This window comes from Pangasianodon hypophthalmus, chromosome 21 (genome assembly GCF_027358585.1).
Source record: "Pangasianodon hypophthalmus isolate fPanHyp1 chromosome 21, fPanHyp1.pri, whole genome shotgun sequence".
In the NCBI taxonomy this organism is placed as follows: Eukaryota; Metazoa; Chordata; class Actinopteri; order Siluriformes; family Pangasiidae; genus Pangasianodon; species Pangasianodon hypophthalmus.
The window spans coordinates 8,783,078-8,802,975 of NC_069730.1; the positions used below are offsets into that span (position 1 = coordinate 8,783,078).

General features: G+C 38.1%; 1 protein-coding gene across 9 annotated transcripts in view; it reads left to right on the forward strand.

The window, feature by feature from the left end:
* The window catches only part of LOC113543000 (high affinity cAMP-specific 3',5'-cyclic phosphodiesterase 7A), a 33,296-nt gene extending 14,091 nt beyond the window's left edge, over nucleotides 1-19,205 (forward strand). For 8 of the 9 annotated variants that reach the window (XM_034314640.2, XM_034314636.2, XM_034314641.2 and 5 more), the window contains 11 exons: nucleotides 5,488-5,598; nucleotides 6,825-7,000; nucleotides 9,991-10,054; nucleotides 12,219-12,314; nucleotides 12,425-12,525; nucleotides 12,702-12,833; nucleotides 13,049-13,140; nucleotides 14,062-14,206; nucleotides 16,416-16,512; nucleotides 16,783-16,863; nucleotides 17,011-19,205. In XM_034314640.2, the coding sequence (XP_034170531.1) occupies nucleotides 5,488-5,598; nucleotides 6,825-7,000; nucleotides 9,991-10,054; nucleotides 12,219-12,314; nucleotides 12,425-12,525; nucleotides 12,702-12,833; nucleotides 13,049-13,140; nucleotides 14,062-14,206; nucleotides 16,416-16,512; nucleotides 16,783-16,863; nucleotides 17,011-17,201 (1,286 nt within the window). In that variant the 3' untranslated portion in view covers nucleotides 17,202-19,205. The remainder of the gene's footprint in view (nucleotides 1-5,487; nucleotides 5,599-6,824; nucleotides 7,001-9,990; nucleotides 10,055-12,218; nucleotides 12,315-12,424; nucleotides 12,526-12,701; nucleotides 12,834-13,048; nucleotides 13,141-14,061; nucleotides 14,207-16,415; nucleotides 16,513-16,782; nucleotides 16,864-17,010) is intronic. The other variant, XM_026940899.3, reaches the window with a different exon arrangement.
* The last annotated feature ends 693 nt before the right edge of the window (nucleotides 19,206-19,898 follow it).

Here is a 19,898-nt window from a genome sequence, read left to right on the forward strand (position 1 = left end):
TCTTCAGTATAGCTGAATGAAGAAAGGCTTAAATCTTGTGAAAGCACTATCAGCGAAATATTGTCGATGTATTCCTGTGGGGGCAAAACACATTTTGGAGCATTGCTACATCAACTGTAATTCAGATCTTTTCCAAAAGCACAAGCACCATATTCTCATATGGGATCTACAATTCAGCCCACTTGGCTTCTTGGCAACTTCTTGGCTGTACATCAAAAATTGCGACCCGTAAAAATGGTACAAATTTTATAATAGGAGAAGAAGAAGAAGAAGATTTAGAGCCGTATGTTGCCTCTGTCCAGCTAACATAATAACAAGGTTAGAAAAATATGCTACATATTCACATAGGACATTGGACTGTATTCAGATTTGGCGACTTGGGTTCAAAAGGTAAATCAGTATTTACGCAGGGAAAGCTTTAGAGATTCTCCCTATTTAAAGTTGGCATACGTAGGTGCTTAAGTTGATTTCTGGATGGCCCATTCTGATTTAGTAGAGCATCTAGAATACTGGCTTTACAGAAAAGCATTTCCCTTTAAGTCCCCCCAAAAAAATCAGGTGATTTTACTTATGCAGCAGATTGCATTTATTTTTTTCTTTGTGGTCAATGACAATAAAATAAGATGCAAAAAGGCAAGAGCCAAGAATGGACAATTTAAAAATGAACAAATAAAAAGAAAGACTAATATGTGTCAGGTTAGTGCCGACAGCAGCACAGGACTACAGCACCCATCAGCCACTGCACACCGTATGTTCACGTCACACAACGAGTCACATCATCACAAACGCCTGAATCACATTTAAGCACAATGAGCACTTGTAATTAAGTCACGTTTGTATAGCACTCTTTGTCTAGTGTCTGTTCTGAGTAGTGGCATTGTATGTAGTTATATCCTTGCCATGCTTATGTATATTTCATGCCTGTCTAGTTTATGTGTATGTAACATAGTCTTAATCTTTTTTCACGTGTGTTGCACTTTAAATAAAATACTCTGCACTTGCATCCGTCTCCAACCCACCCGTGACAGAGAACTAGACTTAACCATGAATGCAGCAGAGATTATCCAAATTATGTCTGACCAGGCTAAGCAGATCCAGGAGAACCAATAACAGCTCGACCATATCAAGATTATCCTGGACCAGCTCTAGGCTGGGCCCCCTCAAAAACTTTTTTGGGGAGGGCTACAACCTGTGCATTAGCCGAGCCTAGTCAGCTGAACACAGACAGCAGGGCGACAGTGGGGCTCATACCAGAGGCCAAGGAAGTGGCCTCCTCAGTGCAACTTATGCTAGAGGCTGAGGGGGTGGCCTCTACAACCAGCTAATGGTTGAGGCCAATGGGGAGGCCTCACCAGCTCAGCCAATGCCAGAGGCCATCCAGGGGGCCTCACCAGCTCAGCCAACACCAGAGCCTGACAGGGCGGCCTCTATAGACAAGTTTATGCCAGAGGCTGCTGGGGAAGCCTCACCAGCTCAGCTAGTACCAGAGGCCAACAGGGCGGTCTCTACAGACAAGTTCATGCCAAAGGCCAACGGGGTGGCCTCACCAGCTCAGCTAACACCAGAGGCCGACAGAACGGCCTCACCAGATCAGCCAATGCCAGAGGCAGACATGGTGGCCTCACCAGCCCAGCTAACTCCAGACGTTGACAGGGCAGCCTCACCAGCCCAGAAAGGTGCCAGAGGCCCACGGGGCGGCCTCTACAGACGAGCTCGTGCCAGAGACCAACCAGAGGATGATAAGGCGGCCCCGCAAGCCACGCACGAGGCCGACATGGTCTTGTACATTGACTCTGCTCTGCCCTGTGACTCTGGTGAGAACATTGTTGCCTGCCTGCCCCACCCTAAGGAAGTGACTTTGGCCCATTGCACTGGGGGTTACAACATGCTTGGTCCCTGCTGGCCAGAGGGAGCCCATCAGATCATGGATACTTTGCCTGGTGGCCCAGGTCCCCCTCAAAGCCGGAGTCGACACATCTTTTCTATAGCTCAGAAGGCTCTCCTTCCATGCTGTTTGAAATACTACCAATTTAGTTTGACGCCATTTATGTTCTAATTTTTGAGTGATCTGTTTTAAGGTGCACGTATGATCGTTATACCAGGGTGATAGCTTTTTCTCTCTAAATATTTTTCCTTTAAGTGGAGCTACCTTATCTAGCATGTAGTGGAATGTTGATTCTAAGCATTCAGTTGCCTGGTCAGGTTCTTCGGGATCAGACAGTGATCCAATCAGAGTTACATAATTACTGATAAAACTCTGTGCAGATGCTGGGTGGGTCCTATTACATTCTGATTAACAACTACTGAATCTAGAATGGATACAACCTCTGTTCTCAGAGTGTCTTCTGGATTATCAAAAGGAATATTAAATTCTCCAATAATTAATGCTTTGTGTAAAGAAACAACCAGGTTAGAGATGAAATCCACAAATTCGCAAAGGAATTCAGAATATGGCTCTGGGGGTCTGTAAATAATAATTAGCGGAATCATCTGGGTAGACTTTTTTTTGTGGCTACGTTTGTTATGCTGGTATAAAGAACTTCAAATGCATTGAATTTATGACTAGGTTTTTGTGTGACCCCTAGATTATTATTATAAATCACTGCGACACCTCCTCCTCTGCCAGTTAGATGGGGCTGATGTAAATAACTCTATCCGGGAGGACTAGCTTCATTTAATACTAAATACTCATTTGGTTTAATCCACATTTCTGTTAAACAAAGTACAGTACAAACAAAGTCAGTAATAGTTTCATTAACAATAAAAGCTTTAGACGTAAGAGATCTAATATTTAACAGTCCTAGCTTCAGATCAAAGGTGCTCCCTTGAGATGCTTTGTGAGGTTGAGGTCATCGGACATTTAAGAACATTTAATTTCTTTGCCTTAAGAAGCTCTTGGGTTGCTTTCGTGGTATGTTCTGGGTCATCATCCATCTGTAGTGTGAAGCACTGTCCTATCAGTTTTGCAGCATTTGACTGGATCTGAGCAGAAGGTTTAGCTCTATACACTTCAGAATTCATCGTGTTGCTTCTTTCAGCAGTTACATCATCAGTAAACACCAGTGACCCAGTTCCACTGGCAGCCATACATGCCCATGCCATACATGCCACTGCTCCACCATGTTTGACAGATGATGTGGTATGCTTTCGAAAATGAGCCCTTCCTTGCCTTCTCCATACTCTTCTCTTCCCATCATTCTGGTACAAGTAAAGCTGTTTTTTTAGAGTTTTTTTGGCAAAGTCTAATCTAGATTTTCTGTTCTTGAGTTTTACCAGTGGTTTGCGTCTTGAGGTAAACCATCTGTATTTACATTCATGAAGGTATCTCTTGATTGTAGACTTTGTCAATGTCAATGTCATTATATGCCTACCTCTTTCAGAGTGTTCTTGACTTGGCTAGATGTTGTGAAGGGATTTTTCTTCACCAAGGAAAGAATTCCGCGATCATCCACGATCATTCCAGGCCTTTTGGTGTTGCTGAGCTCGCCAGTGCATTCCTTCTTTTTAAGAATGTACGAAATTTTTGACTTGGCCACTCCTAAATTTTCTGCTATCTCTTTGATGGGTCTGGGGTTTTTTCATCCTGATGATGGCCTCTTTCACTTGCATCGACACCTCTTTGGCCTGCATATTGAGAGTTCCCATGAACAGCTACCACATGCAAATTAAACACTTGGAATCAACTCCAGACCTTTTATCTCCTTAATTTGTCATGACACAAGTAGGAAACAGGCCACACCTATCCATGAAACTGCTATCCATGAAACTGCTATATATATATATATATAAAGTAAGTATATATAAACTATATATATATATATATATATATATATATATATATATATATATATATATATATATATATATATATATATAAAGTAAATAAATAAATATATATATAAATATATATGTATTTATGTTGAAATTAACATTAATCAAGATTAAGTACTGTCCCATTCAGAAATATACGCACAACACACAAGCTATAGTTAGAGATATATAATTGCGTTCATATTCACAGGAATTGCAGCACAGTTCCAGTGCAGCCGAACTCAGACCACCTCCTACATGTTGTCTCGGATTCGGTACTGCAGTGCGCTTCCCGGTCCACATGGCCGCTTTCACATTACCAGTTTTTCATGCAAACCGTGCTCCGTTTTGTACTAACCTGCCAACTGTGAAAGCCCCCCAAGTGGCCTTTTTGTCCCACAAGCTTCATTTGACCACCAGCTTTTGGCCACATGAGAATAAAACTGTCTGTATTATGTGAGTTTTTGCTGGGTCCAGTGGATTCCCATTCCTGATGCACGCCTCTATTTTGTATAAACAAAATGCTCATTATGTGTAATATTTTGCATGCAGTGATTTAACCAATGAACAATTGTATCTTTTGGAGTGAAATAACTCAAGAGAAGCTAACAAACTCAATCTTGAGTGAGTGGAATGAGAGTCCTTATATACTGTGGAGTGTAATTGAGTCCAAGTGTCTATGATTAGTAATCAGGTGAGTTGGAACGAGCATGATGTGAACTGGAGTCCGCGACTACCATCTTTGTAGGATGAGTAGTGTTATGCGTGTTGTAGTTGGATGCCGATTCCAACGTTGCCATGACACAAGCCATATTTAAATGAATAGGTTGCATGTTATTTTGGTCTTTTTCGCTGTTATTTTTTGGTCTTTGACACGCAGGACTATTGTAGGAATTCTGGAATGAAAAAATTACAAATCTCCCCTGTCCAACTACCTCCACTAAACAAACTAGCGTTATGTCTCAAATTGCATGTACTACTTATGTACTATTCTAGACTGTTACTGAGTAGTAACACTAACCAGTTTTCCCATTACAGATTCTTTTTGAATTTTAAAAAGACTCTCATACCTTAAAACCTACCAAAAGGTCTGTTCTAAGTACCAGCCTTCTGGATTTTCTAGATTTTATAGTAAATACTTTTGAATGTAAAGTCAGTGTTTTCGATCTGAGATGTAGCTAATGACAACGGTCACGACCACAGCGGAAAGACAGAGCTTGTCAGTTTAACATCATGGTGCATAACATAATAAAATGTTCAAATGTTACAGTGGACCCAAATTATATCTCTGGCATTTAAAAAAAATGCAGCGTGGTCAAAGCATGGGGTCGCAGAAAATTCATAATGTCCATTTGGGGTTGTTTGTACAAAAAGTTTGGGAACCCCTGCCTTAACCCCAAAAGAAAATTATTTTCCTTGTGGAAGTGTAAGATCTATGACCATTGTCCACATGGACAGATGAAGATGCACATGGAGGTGTCAGGCATGCATAAACTTTTTTCTGTTGAGTGTAGCAAGATGAACATACATAGTATAATGTTGATAAGTAAACTTAGTAAACCCTTTATTGTACATAAGATTTATGCACAATAAGTATTTTTAGCTCTTTGGTGCTTTTATATGTATATAAAATGGTGTATATGGTGCATTGTATATGGTGTATGCTTTGTATTCCAGATGTTCGATTGAGAGCTCAAACAGGTAACACATCGGAGCAATCAGAAAGAGATGAGTGGAAAGACAGACAACAACACACAAACTTCTGCACGGACTTCAGAACTCTGCAGTGTGAGGACATACACAAACATAGTCTTTAGTGTCTTTTAATGTAGTTTTTTTTTTTAGATTATTTTCGATTTCTGTTTGAAATGCCACCTAGTTTCAGTTACTTTTCATGAGGCATATTTGAGCTGAACTAAAAAAATAAAAAAAAATAGAAAAAAGAAAAAGGTAATGTTTCAGTTGTAGGATGCCCACTGAATTTAAGAATTATCTTTAGGCTTGAATTTTTAAAAAATGTTTAGGCTTAATGCATACTGGCTAAGAAAACAATATATTTCTGAGGAGTTTTTCACTATTGCAGTTACAGTACGTTCGCATGTGCATGAAGCTGTTCTGACTGTAGTGTGTTTCTGTGCATGCCTTTGTAATTGATGTGTTGTGAGATGTGTTTTTGCCTGTTTTGACCATCACTGAATGGTCCAGCACAGAAAGGTAAGTTTTTACATACTGAATTACTAACTGATGGATCCACTTTATTGAAATATGCATGGGAATCTGTACAGTGGGTAGTGGCATACACCTATAACAGGGAGCAGCATATTGATAAACACAGAAAAAGAAGAGTCTGGTATTCGATCACATTTCGTCTCTTGCTCTTAAATTTATATCCAGCCTTTGTACTAGGATTCACAAGTAATAGTATCTGCACTCTGCCATTTTGCATTCATTTTGTATTTTGAATAGTTGTTTATGCATCTCGTGGCTTAATAAAATAGTATTAATCCTTAAGTGCCTGAAATAAGTTTTAATAGTCTTCAAAATTCCATGTCTCAGATGCTTCTAGAAGCAAACTGTGGTCCAGCAAAAATGAGGATTGCCCACTCCTATTGTTATGTATCTGTGTGTTTTTGTGTGTATTTACTAGATGTAGGTATTTGATGGAATTTTGTGGTGTTATTTAAAAGCTCATCAGTGTTCTATTACAGCATTATTTTAAAAAGTATTATTTAAAAATATTTTAGAATGTACTGACAGTGATGTAAAATATTCCTGGTAAAGTCAAATGAGAGAACATATTGAAGCAATTCTTAGCCAAAATATATGGATATGACCAACAACTGTATCACTGAAGGTATTAATAAGAAATAGGCCTGAAATCTAAGATAATTAAAAGTGGTGTGTGATGTTTAATTTAGGTGGTACTCACTGTATCAGATCTGTAAAAAGTAAACAAAAATTTTATTCCTCTTTGTAAACAGATGTTCTGGTGTTGTTTGCATGTTTATAAACAGGGTGTTTTGGTGTTGTTTGTGCAGCGCTGACAGACACCGTGACATCAGAAGTGGAACTGCAGCCAGTTAGAAGTACTCTGAGCATTCACAAGAACTTGCAGGCTTCATATTACCACCGAAATGACACACACGATATACACCCCACACTAGACCAGGAGTACATTAAACAAGCTAAGGTAAGAGAAAAAAGAGAGCTTAGTGTGCTCTACTGTCAGGCACAAATATAACTTAGTGGTTACCATTTTATTGGGCAAAATAAATATGCTTATGGGGCAGAATGGAATATAACTAAAGTAGTAGTGTTTAGTAGATAAGCACTGAAGGGTAAGGTATACACCAATCAGCCATAACATTAAAACCACTGACAAGTGATGTGAATAACATTGATTATCTCGTTACAGTGGCACCTGTCAAGGGGTGGGTTATATTAGGCAGCAAGTGAACAGTCAGTTCTCAAAGGTTATGTGTTGGAAGCAGGAAAAATGAGCAAGCATAAGTATCTAAGTGACTTTGACAAGGGCCAAATTGTGATGGCTAGACAACTGGGTCAGAGCATCTCCAAAACGTTAGGTCTTGTGGGGTGTTCCCAGTACACAGTGGTTTGTACCTACCAAAAATGGTCCAAGGAAGGACAGTGGTGAACCTGCATCAGGGACATGGGCACCCAAGGCTCATTGATGCACGTGGGGAGTGAAGGCTAGCCCATTTGGTTGGATCCCACAGAAGAGCTACTATAGCACAAATTGCTGAAAAAGTTAATGCTGGCTGTGATAGAAAGGTACCAGAACACACAGTGGGCTGCATAGTCACAGGTCAGTCAGAGTGCTGCCCCCTGTCCACCACCAAAAGTGCCTACAATGGGCACGTGAGCATCAGAACTGGACCATGGAGCAACGGAAGTGGCCTGGTCTGATGAATCATGCTTTCTTTTACATCATGTGGGTGCGTGTACGTCGCTTACCTGGGGGAGAGATGGCACCAGGATGCACTGTAGGAAGAAGGGAAGCCGACAGAGGCAGTGTGATGCTCTGGGCGATGTTCTGCTGGGAAACCTTGGGTCCTGGCATTCATGTGGATGTTACTTTGCCATGAAGGGGTGTATGTGTCAGTACTATTCCCTAATGGCAGTGGCCTCTTTCAGCAGGATGATGCACCCTGCCACACTGCAAAAATTGTTCAGGAAGAGTTCAAGGTGTTGACTTGGCCTTCATCTGTGGGATGTGCTGGACAAAGGCCGATTCATGGAGGCCCCACCTCACAACTTACAGGACTTAAAGGATCTGCTGCTAATGTCTTGGTGCCAGATACCACAGCACACCTTCAGAGGTGTTGTGGAGTCCATGCCTCGAAGTGGTCAGAGCTGGGTTGGCGGCACAAGAGGAACCTACACAATATTAGGCAGGTGGTTTTAATGTTATGGCTGATCAGTGTATGTATTTAAGTATGTTCCCAAGTCAAATTTCCACTTAATTTGTTTTTTTTCTGTCTTGTATGGATAACATAACAAGTCAAATGATTCCCTGCATCAGTTACACCATTTTGGGCATAAAATGGTTTCCTCTACCCAGTTATTTCGCTGTTGAGGTGCTGTCGATTTATTCATGCCATAAGATTACTAGTAACAAGCAGCACTATACTTACTATACTATAGAGACAGAATATGAATAGTGTACATACTGTACAGTATGTTTAAGTATTACAGTACATTATTAGAAGACTTTATATACAGGTCATACAGGCCAATGGTGTCTTCTTCTGTGTCAGCAACTCCATTGTGGTTTGGCCGCATTTTACTCACAGTTAAAGCCAGATAGCAAAAGCCTGTGTAAAATCAGGTTAAATATGGTCAAAAAGAGTAGGTACAGAGCCTGAAGCCTGCACATGTATGAAGTATTACAGGAATGCAACACTTTTTGTTTGAGGTACAAAAGCATAACATTTATCTGTTTTGTTGCTGGTGATCATTACAAGATATTACTCAGGGAGAGAGAGGCTCTCCCTGCAGTTTCTTTTTCACTAATCACCTGCCCCTTCTGGTCAAAACATGCTAATTGTTTAGCTCCCCTGTTTTTTTAAGTCTTTTCTGCTAAGTGGTGAAGGCATTATGTTTTCGGTCCGTCAGTCCAGTCCACCTGTCCATCTGTCCGCAAGAAATAATTGAATGTTTATCGGCTTTATATGGTATTATCATTGTAACTAGTTGATTGAACTGATTAGATTTTTTAATTGATCCATACAGGGTCAATTGCACAGCAAGGTCAAATGTCTGAAATAGTTTTTCTTCAATAGCTTCCTTCCTGTCATACAGAGATGTTACTTACACATTCATATTCAGGAACTCGAGGCCTGTTTTTGGCTACAATTTACACTTTTTTCCATTTACACTTTTTTCTCTGCCCGAGATTCTCGTTAGCGCAATCTCTTTAGAATGGCTCAGACAGTAGTGATGGCTGTAACATGAACATGTACAGTGTACACTCCACATAAACTAAAACTAATAATAAATGGATTTGAAAAAACATGTTTAACAAAGAAAAATTGGATTGGATTTGGAACTGATCCAACAGGATCAAGGTCAGAGCAAGGTAAAATGTCTGAAATAGTTTTTCATTAATAGCTTCTTCCTTGACTGAAGTATATTTTAAGGATATTTGAGGTATACAAATTAGTAACAAATTAGTAGGAAGGACTAGACAGAGGCAGCGGAGGCATCCCTGTTCTACTTTGGGTTTTTTTTTTTTTTGGGTCCACGAAGGGTAGCACTACAACATAAAAAATTGGGAATGCAATTTTTTTGGGTCAAATAATAAAATTAATGATGGAAATATTTTTTTCCCATCTGCATCATACCAACTTATCATGTTTTACTGCATACTTTGATGAAAGTTATATATTTCTCAAAATATTATGTGTGAAATCTATGAGTGAAATCTCATTTTATATCATTATGAAAATCTCATAATGTGCTTTGGCACATGCTAATAAAATAGTATGATTTGCCAAACACATGAGCACCTTGTGTCTTATTTTTGCACCTGCAGTATAATAATGCTTTTTTATTTTGTCATAGGTTTTTAAAAACATTTTTTTAGTTCATACCTAACACTGATCCTGTTGATGAATGTTTTTGAGTGTCATTTTCTGCGGAATCTCTCTCTTGTGGTAGTGTATGCTGCAGAAGGTTGGAAGCTGGAACTTTGATATCTTCTTGTTTGATCAACTCTCTAATGGTGAGACACTTGCTGGTAACTATAAGTAACTTTAGCAAGTATGGAAGGTACATACTGTATGTAACCATAGTGCTATTAGTGAGTGGAGAACCGCCATAGCAGTTTCCTTTAGAGCTAGTGGAGTATTATGTTTGGTCATTTCCTTACCAAGTTGAGAATAAGAATACATTGCAACATTGAGTGAGTGACAGTTCTGTGAGTTGATAAGAAAGGCCAGATGAAAATGGCCAGATTGGTTTGAGCTGCCAGGAAGAATATTGTAACTCATATAATCCCTCTTTACAATCATGGTGAGCAGAAAAGCATCTCAGCATACACAAAACATCGAACCATGAGGTGGATGGGCTACAACAGCAGAAGACCACATTGGGTTCCACTCCTGTCAGCCAAGAACAGGAATCTGAGGCTACAGTGGGCACAGATGCACCCAAACTGTGATGTGTTGTGCATTCTGAAATGCTTTTCTGCTCACCACAGTTGTAAAGAGTGCTTATTTGAGTTACTATAGACGTCCAGTCAGCTCAGACTAGTCTGGTCATTCTCCTGTGATCTTACTCATCACCAAGGTGTTTCAGCCTGCAGAGCCTCCACACTCTGGATGTTTTTGTTTTTCAAACCATTCTGTGTAAACTCTAGAGACTGTTGTGTGTGAAATTCCCAGGAGATCAGCAGTTTCTGAAATGCTCATACCAGCCCATCTGGCACCAACAACCATGTCAGAGATAAAGACACAAAGATCACATTTTCCCCCATTCTGATGTTTGATGTTAACAATAACTGAAGCTCTTGACCTGTATCTGCATGATTTTATGCATTGTGCTTCTGCCCCATGATTGGCTGATAGATAAGAACTAGATAAAAGAGCAGGTGGACACGTCCTATTAAAGTAGACGGTGAGTGTACTCGGTGACATCCACACAATCACGTCCATTAAATGTTTTGACAAATTTATTGCTATTTTAGCTGTCTACCAAAGTATATAGGAGTTGAAATTAAATAATTTATATGAGCTCAAAGACTTTTAGCTTTAACTTGAGAGTATTTACATCCAAATCAGGTCAACCATGTAGGGATTTTGCAGAATTTTTATATGTCCCCCCCCCCATAAATTAAATTGTCATTTTTAATACTTGGTTGCAAATCCTTTATAGTAAATGACTGCCTGAAGTTTGGAACCCATAGACATTACCAGAGTCTGGATTTCATGGTGAAGCTCTGCCAGGCCTGTACTGCAGCTGTCTTCAGTTCCTGCTTGTTCTTGGGGCATTTTGCCCTCAGTTTTGCCTTCAGCAAATAAAATGCATGCTCAGCTGTATTCAGGTCAGGTGATTGACATGGCCATTGAAGAACATTCTCCTTCTTTCCTTAAAAATGTTTTTAAGATGTTTCCTTAAAAACATCTCAAATCATTGTGCTCACCAGTGCTTTCTTTCTTTTTTTAATTATGTACCAAATTGTTGACAGAGACAGCTCTGTAGACCTCATATTGAGAGTTAACAAATGCAAATTCCACACTTAAAATCAACTTTTGACCTTTTATCTGCTTAATTGTAAGTGAAATAATGAAGGAATAGCACACACCTGGCCATGGAACAGCTGAGCAGCCAATTGTCCAATTACTTTTGGTTCCTTAAAAGTAAATACCATCAAATGAATTCTGAAAGTCATATTGTGAAAGTCATGCTTATTATTTCATTTAAATTCTAATAATTTAGCTGGTAAACAGCTAAAATAACAATAACTTTGTCCATGTCCAAATATTTATAGACATACACAGAAGCACTTCTTGCTTGCACAGCTGATAAAGGACATTTGTCCAAAATGTCTGTTCCTCTGGAAACTTTGTGTAATGCCCTGTATATAATCCCTGCTATATCATACACAAATTATTTAATTTAAATGAGTTACTAATTTTAATGATCAATTATTTATTAATGTAGCATCCACTAGTAAAATTATATTTTGTCTCATTTTATGAGTATGCTTTGGGATGTGTAGGAGTGGATAAAGAATCTTATTTGGCATACCTGTTGCGTGTAGTGATGTAAAAAATTATTTTTCTTGAATAATTCTGTGGCTAGAAACTATATTATGTTAGTGTGTTATGTGTTTGGAAGACCAAAGTTTTAGACCTAAAATCCAATATAATTTCCTTTTGTTTCAGGAAAGAGTTTAGTGGATTTGACTTTTCACCTCTTCAGTGAATACAGTCTAATAAAGCTCTTCCGACTGGATGTGCTCAAACTGCGGCATTTTTTAGGCAAGAACCATTCACATACATTAATTTGGTTTGCTAAATGCAGTTCATAATACAGAATTACAGAATTAGCTTTAGGAGATGATATTTGATGTTTTCTTTTGTTACCATAGTAATGGTACAGGAAGCCTATCACAGTCAAAACCCCTATCACAATGCCCTCCATGCTGCTGATGTCACACAGGCTATGTACTGCTACCTGCAGGAACCACAGGTGTGTGTATGTATGCGTGTATAAATCGGTGACTAATGGAAAGGAGAAAGAGAAGAGAAAAAGTTATACATGATTCATACTTTTATTATTGTGACTATAAAATAGACTGACATACATATGAACAAATGCTTCTGTAGTACTAATGAAAATATATGTTTGTCTATGTGCATCTCTAGCTATTTGAGTCTCTGACATCCTGTGATATCCTTTTGGGTTTGCTGGCTGCAGCAACTCATGATTTGGATCATCCGGGTGTCAATCAAACCTTCCTTATTAAAAGCAGTCACCACTTGGCCTTGCTCTACCAAGTAAGGATGCACCAATTCTATCTGCCTACAGCCGAAGTATAAAAGTGGTTTGTCTTCAATTATATAGTACTATAGCATGTTTACTATATTTGATTAAGGTGACTGTTGTCACCAGCATTACTGGGACTATATTACGATAATTTGTGATTGTTTGGCATTTCTACTCATCCAAAATAAACCTGTTCTCTGTTTGTGTTTTAACATGTCTGCTGTAGAACTCGTCTGTTCTGGAGAACCACCACTGGAAATTTGCTGTCAGCTTGTTGAGAGAGTCAGGTCTTCTATCCCATTTATCATCTGCAGACAGGTGTAAAAACACACACACATACCCCTCTGCTTGATCCTGTTCTTGTAAACAAAAAACGGATTGAAATTACTGTGTCCTGTGAAGACCATAGTCTTGTGTATGAATAAATAAAAAATGGGTTTAACCAAATTTCAGTGGTGGTTCTCCAACACAGATGAGTTCTGCGGTGGACATGTTAAAGCTCACTGTGAGCTGCAGATTTTTCCAAGCTGCAAGTACAGCTTTGAATGCAGGCTGAAAACCATGATTATTTTCTGCTTCACTGTTCTCAAAAACGTGAATGACTAACCAAAAAGTCCTTACTGACTGTAGCCCATCTGTTGCTATGCACAGTTTGCCCCCTTATCAGTCCATCAGTACAATTGGCCCACCACAGAACCACCACTGATGTGTTGTTCTTTAAGTAAACTTTTTGATCGTTTGCAAATTGCTGTGGTATAAGCGGAATAACACAATCCAGACTTTGTGGTTATAGGAAAATAATGCACTTCAGTAAAATAATGCCCTTTAATGGCACTCCGCTTCACAGCTTGCCAAATCACACCCCTCAAGTGTGCAAAAAAAAAAAAAAAAAAAAAGAGATAAACGTAAGTCGCTCTGGATAAGGGCGTCTGCCAAAATGCCATAAATGTAAATGTAAAATGTGCATTATTTTCGAACAACTGCACTGTCTGTCATGTCTTATTCCTTACATAATATATAATAGATATTGTAATCTTTGCATTTTGGTACTGTGGACAGTGCAAATAATTTTAAACACAAATGAGAAGGATAGACTTCCCCTTTGTGTGAGAGATTTGGGCGCTTGCAGTTAGTCACTATCTCTGATCTTCTATGGGTTTTGAATAAATGTTAAATAAAATATAAATATAAAATATTTTTAAATTTAATAAAATTAAATTTCTGTGTCTGTGTGTGCAGGCAGAGCTTGGAGGAACGATTGGGTTCTCTCATTCTGGCAACTGATATCAGCAGACAGAATGAATACCTGAGTGAGTTCAGAGCTCACCTAGACCGAGCTGACCTGCGCTTGAACAACAGTCAGGACAGGCACTTCATATTGCAGGTACAAAACACACACACACACTATAAACACATTTTACGTATGAATAAGCAATACATACACGACTTATTGACCAGACAAATTATACAGTGGCAATTATACCACCAATACCCAAATGAAATTTGCTTATAAGTGTAAGTTGCATATATTATGCGGGCTTAAGCAGCTACTTTTAATGTGATATGGTCCAAATATGGTCCAGCTGTGGCTCGGAAGACACCTTTTTCCCTTCTGTTTGCTGCAATATATGCATAGCATACATGTCTGAAAGATTTTTTCCTAAAACTTCTGTATTATATGACAGATATAATATGTATGACAGATCCTTTTCTTGCAATAATTCATTTAAAAATCAAGAAACTAGTTATCAAAGAGTAGACGGTTTATGCTTATTAGTTAAACAAAATATAGGCAAAGCAAAACAAAGTTACTGCTTAATGTTCACAAAAATTTAACATGTTGGCATGGAATCCTAACAAAAAGATTCAGTAACTATGTAATTATTATTTAATTGGGTTGTGGTTGAGAAGACTGCTTTTATTTACTTACATTTTTGTGATTCTTACTAGTATTTAAGGTTAACGTGTATTCCCATTTGTATTTTAAAACACTTTTTCACCATAAACTTTACTTGTAATGTTTCTGCATGATACACATGAGCTGTTATATACTCTTTGTGCACACAAACACATACACATCACACATGACACATATACAGTCCCCTCTGAAAGTATTGGAACGGCAAGGCCAATTCTTTTCTTTTTGCTATATACTGAAGACATTTTGGATTGAAATCAAAAGGTGGATACAAGATGATAGAATTTCAGCTTTCATTTACATCATTTATATTTACATCTAGATGTGCTAAACAACTTATAACATGCCACCTTTTGTTTGAATCCACTCATTTTTCAAGTGATCAAAAATATCGGAAAATGTGACTGATAGGTGTTTCTTGTTGCTCAGGTGTGCCCTGAGCCATGTAATTTTGTTTAAACAATTAATAGCTCTGAAAGAGTACTCTTGGTTTGAGCCCTGGGTTTCGCCTATAAAGACTGCATTTGTTGTTAAAAAGATTGAACCAACATGAAGACCAGAGCGATGTCTATGGGGGAAAAGCAAGCCATTTTAAGGAAAATCTATTGCACAAGCCATTAGCCATTGGACAAGCATTGGGCATAGCCAGTACAACAATTTGGAATGTCCTGAAAAAGAAAGAAATCTCTGGTTTACTAACAACCAGACATCGAATAGGTTGGCCAAGGAAAACAACAGCAGTTGATGACAGAAACATCATGAGAGCTATAAAGAAAACCCCAAAAACAACAGAGACATTAGCAAAAACCTCCCCAGGGCAGGGGTGAAGGTATCAAAAAACACTTCAAGAGAAGAAATATAGAGGCCATACCACAAGATGCAAACCACTCATCAGCAATAAGAATCAGAAGGCCAGATTGGAATTGGCAAAGAAGTACAGAGATGAGTCACAAACGTTTTAGAACCAAGATTAACCTCTACCAAAGTGATGGAAAGGCCAAAATGTGGAGAAAGAAAGGATCTGCTCATGAGCCAAGCACGGTGGATGTAGGGTCGTAGCTTGCGCTTACATGGTTGCTTCTGGAAAGGGCTCACTAATTTTTATTGATTATGTTAACTCATTATGGTAGCAGCAGAGTGAATTCAGATGTCTACAGAAACAGTCTGTCTGACAATTTACAAAGAAGTGCTTCCAATTTAATTGGGAGGAATAACTTCATGCAAGACAATGACCCAGAACACACTGCCAACACAACAAATGACTGCATCGGGGGAAAAGTAGTAGGTTTTAGACTGGCCAAGTCAATCACCAGTCATTAACCCAATTTAGCAAGCATTTCACCTCCTGAAGAGGAGACTGAAGGGAGAAACTGCAGGAAAGAAGCCTGGAAAAGCATCATAAAAGAAGAATGCAAAAGTTTGGTGATGTCAGTGAGTGGCCGGCTTGATGCAGTTATTGCAAGCAAGGGAGATGCAACCAAATATTAAGTGTTATTTACTTTAATTTACTTTAAGACTATCAGTCCAATACTTCTACTCACCAAAAGATGGGTGGTCTGACACCAAAGGTACCATAGTCTAAGGTGTTAAACATATCTAGATGTAAATATCAGGAAATGCAAGATGAAATTCTGATATATATAATATTTTCTCTTTTACTTTTTGTTTTATTCAGATGGCTCTGAAATGTGCAGATATCTGTAACCCATGTAGGCCCTGGCACCTTAGCAAGCTGTGGAGCCACAAAATTACTGAAGAATTTTTTAGTCAAGGTACACTAACACCCTTACACTGCCTTGCTCTGTCCATCTCTCAGTTTACATAAATTAGACTGACTATTCAGTGAGTCCTAAAAGATAAACTTCTATTGATTAATAAATCATTGGTTACATTGGATGTGCTGAAGGATTTGTTGGGGGGAGTCAGTTGGTTAAAGGAGCAGCATTTAGAACTAGACCTAGTTTGAACAAATAAACACAGAGACAGCAGTAAACTTTCTGTCATGAGATACATGTATGTAAAGAGATTGTGTTTGTTTTAAGGTGACATTGAGAGGAGAAGAAATCTGGACTTGAGCATTCTGTGTGACAGAAACACCTACACTGTGGGCAAAATACAGATCGGTACTTCATAAAACCACAACTAAAACTATGCATTGCATGCATGCGCACTGACACACATACAAACGCACAAACATATATTTCCATGCTCAACCACTCACTCCCACCTACCAATGTATATAAACATTCTCTCTCTCTCTCTGTCTGTAGGGTTCATATCATTTTTGGTGGAGCCATTGTTTTCAGAGTGGGCTCGTTTCTCAGAAACGCCACTTTCCCATATTATGATAAGTCACATGACTTCAAACAAGTTCAAGTGGACACACCCACCACAAGAGAAAATGGGAGAAACTACCCAAAGCACATCCAAGACCCTATCTCAAGGCAGCCTGGGGTCATGACATCTTAAACACACACACACAGTCCAAACATCAGAAATATTTCTAATATTTCTTGTTTAAATGTAATTTATTTATTTAAGGAGCACTTTTCATTTACTTTTACGTAAATGTAATACATATACATAGATAGCAATACATAGATACCTCACACTACCTGTTCTTCCAGTGCTTATCACCCTGATTAAGTTTAATTCATCTTGTTTTAAAACACTTTAAATCATTTAAAGGGAATAGAAACCAATTGATACACAGATACTTATAATTGAACTGAACCAGTATGTGCTTTCTTGGATTAATATGCCATTATGCTGTAGAGCTCACTAGTGAATGCAAGAGTTTATATTCTCTCCTTATATGTGCCGTACTTCACTCATTCACTGGTATTTAGCCCTCCCTCTCCACAAACACACATACATACCCACACACAGATACTGAATTAAGTTCACTGAAGGAATAGCATGTTTCTGTCTTTACACTGTGAGCAGACTGCACACAAACACCTGCACGATTAACACTACTACTGGCTATGTTAACACATACACAAATGCACACAAACACCATTCACATTGAATTATGGTGTGTTTATTTTTAGGTTCTGGAAAGCCAGCCAGTATTGTGGAAAATACTACAGAGGTTGCACTCTCCATAGACACTGATCAGATAAAAGAACAGTGTTACATGCCCCAATAGGTTGTAATGACTTTATAGCAGTTTATAAAGACAATGAGTTTTAAAGCCTTTATGACAGTGTTTTTAAAGACAATAAAATGAAGTGAGTCCATATGCCTTGCAAAAACAGTTATTCTATGAGGATTATAAAACCTTTATAAAGGCTTTATAATGGGCTTTATAAAGGCCCATAGGAGTGAACAGTTTGAGAATTTGTGATGTAAGCAGCTGGTATCTAAGCTGTGCACTATGTTGAGTGACCAAACCTTTTAGATGGAGAGACTTCTATTTCTTTCATTCCTTTTGTGAGTGATTTGCAGAGATTTTTTGCTTTTTGTTTTAATGTTGCAACATCCCAATTTCACTTTTACTTGATCTAAGCTTGGCTTAACTCTTCCAGTAGATACCAATTGAGAATGATACTCAAGGTTATGATTTTTCTTTTTAATTCTTAAAAAAAAGGGCAAAATATTCTGAATTTACACACACACTCATATTTCTGACATATTTTTGCATTTCTCTAACCTGGCTTGAGAATGTTGTTTACCATTTTTTGAATAGAATCTTTTAGAGAAGGGGAGCAGTTTATAACATTTTGCCAAACTGATTTTTATACATACCAATCACTGTAACACTTCTATTAATAAAAATATAAATTGACAGGGAAATCATTTTTGTGGTTTTAACATTTGTTGTTTACATTTAATTATTTTCCATCCCAATGTTCACAGCCCTTGGTGTCTGCCTGTGTTATGTTGAATTTAGGTGGAACTTGTACACTGTGTAAAACTTTTGATGTCACACAATTGTTTTAATTAGGATGATATTTAGGATAACGCAACATTACCCATTGTTGTTACACTTGATTCCCAATTTCCAGGGATTAAAGACTTAAATTTTTTCTTTCATCTTAGAAGTGACCTTAAATTAACGCACATTTTACAAAACACTATTTTACTAAAGTAGAACAATAACTCATTAATAAATTAAACAGTAACCCTGTCCCATTCATTATTCACTATGAATAATAAAAAGTAATAATGTATAACTTGAATTTGTATCTTTTTTAAGCAAATGCTGCACTAATTTTGATACAAAAATCCTTTAACTTAGCCCAAACATAGGTTTTATTATTATTATTATTATTATTGTTATTATTATTATTATTGTTGTTGTTGTTGTTGTTGTTGTTGTTCAATTCTGTATTGTACTCCTTTGCTGTAACTCATTGTTGTCTAACAAAATGAATTAAGTTTGATGATTCGGCCAGTCTGTTGGCCATGTTAGAACTTTATGCATGTTGATCGCTCAAATAAAATTGAGAATTGGTGATGATTATGTAACAGCAGTGGAGATGGGATACACCAAATGGTCCAATCAGATATTAACCCACTAGACAGATATTAACCCACTGTCTCAATGACAGCAAGCTGTGGCGTGCCCAGCTTTTGAGTCGTGGAATATGTTATTTGATCCTTGATGCACAATAACTGTACGACATCTGTAATACCTTCATGCTTTCATTATAATCTCATTGTAGGGTTGTAGATATTGGTCAAAATATCTACATGACAACAGTGATGCATTTGCAAAGCATTGTGTCTAAATAAATGAGGTGTATGTTTTAAGGTCAGGGTTGAGGAGGCAGTTGGGATAGCAGGGCTTATTTCAAGGGTGGCAGCTGTCATCCAGAGTTATCTATATGGCTATGCCCCTAATTGCATGTTAACAGAGATAATCAAGCCATCCAGAGGTAAGATAATGACCCTCCCTGCAGTACTGCCTTGCCATACACACAGCTACATAAAATTTTCAACAAGAAGTTGGCATAGTTTGCATAAAAGAAAAATAAGTTTTTATGTCATTGGAAATACAGTATGACTCACCCCTATAGACACGTCTAAAATCTCATTTTCAGCTGCCACAGGAATTCTTGGAAACAAGGGTGCAGGTGTGAACACCAGGGAGTTTTTACAGACATTGTGGAACAGTATGTTTTTAAAAAAAGTGCAGGAAACTCTGCTGGGA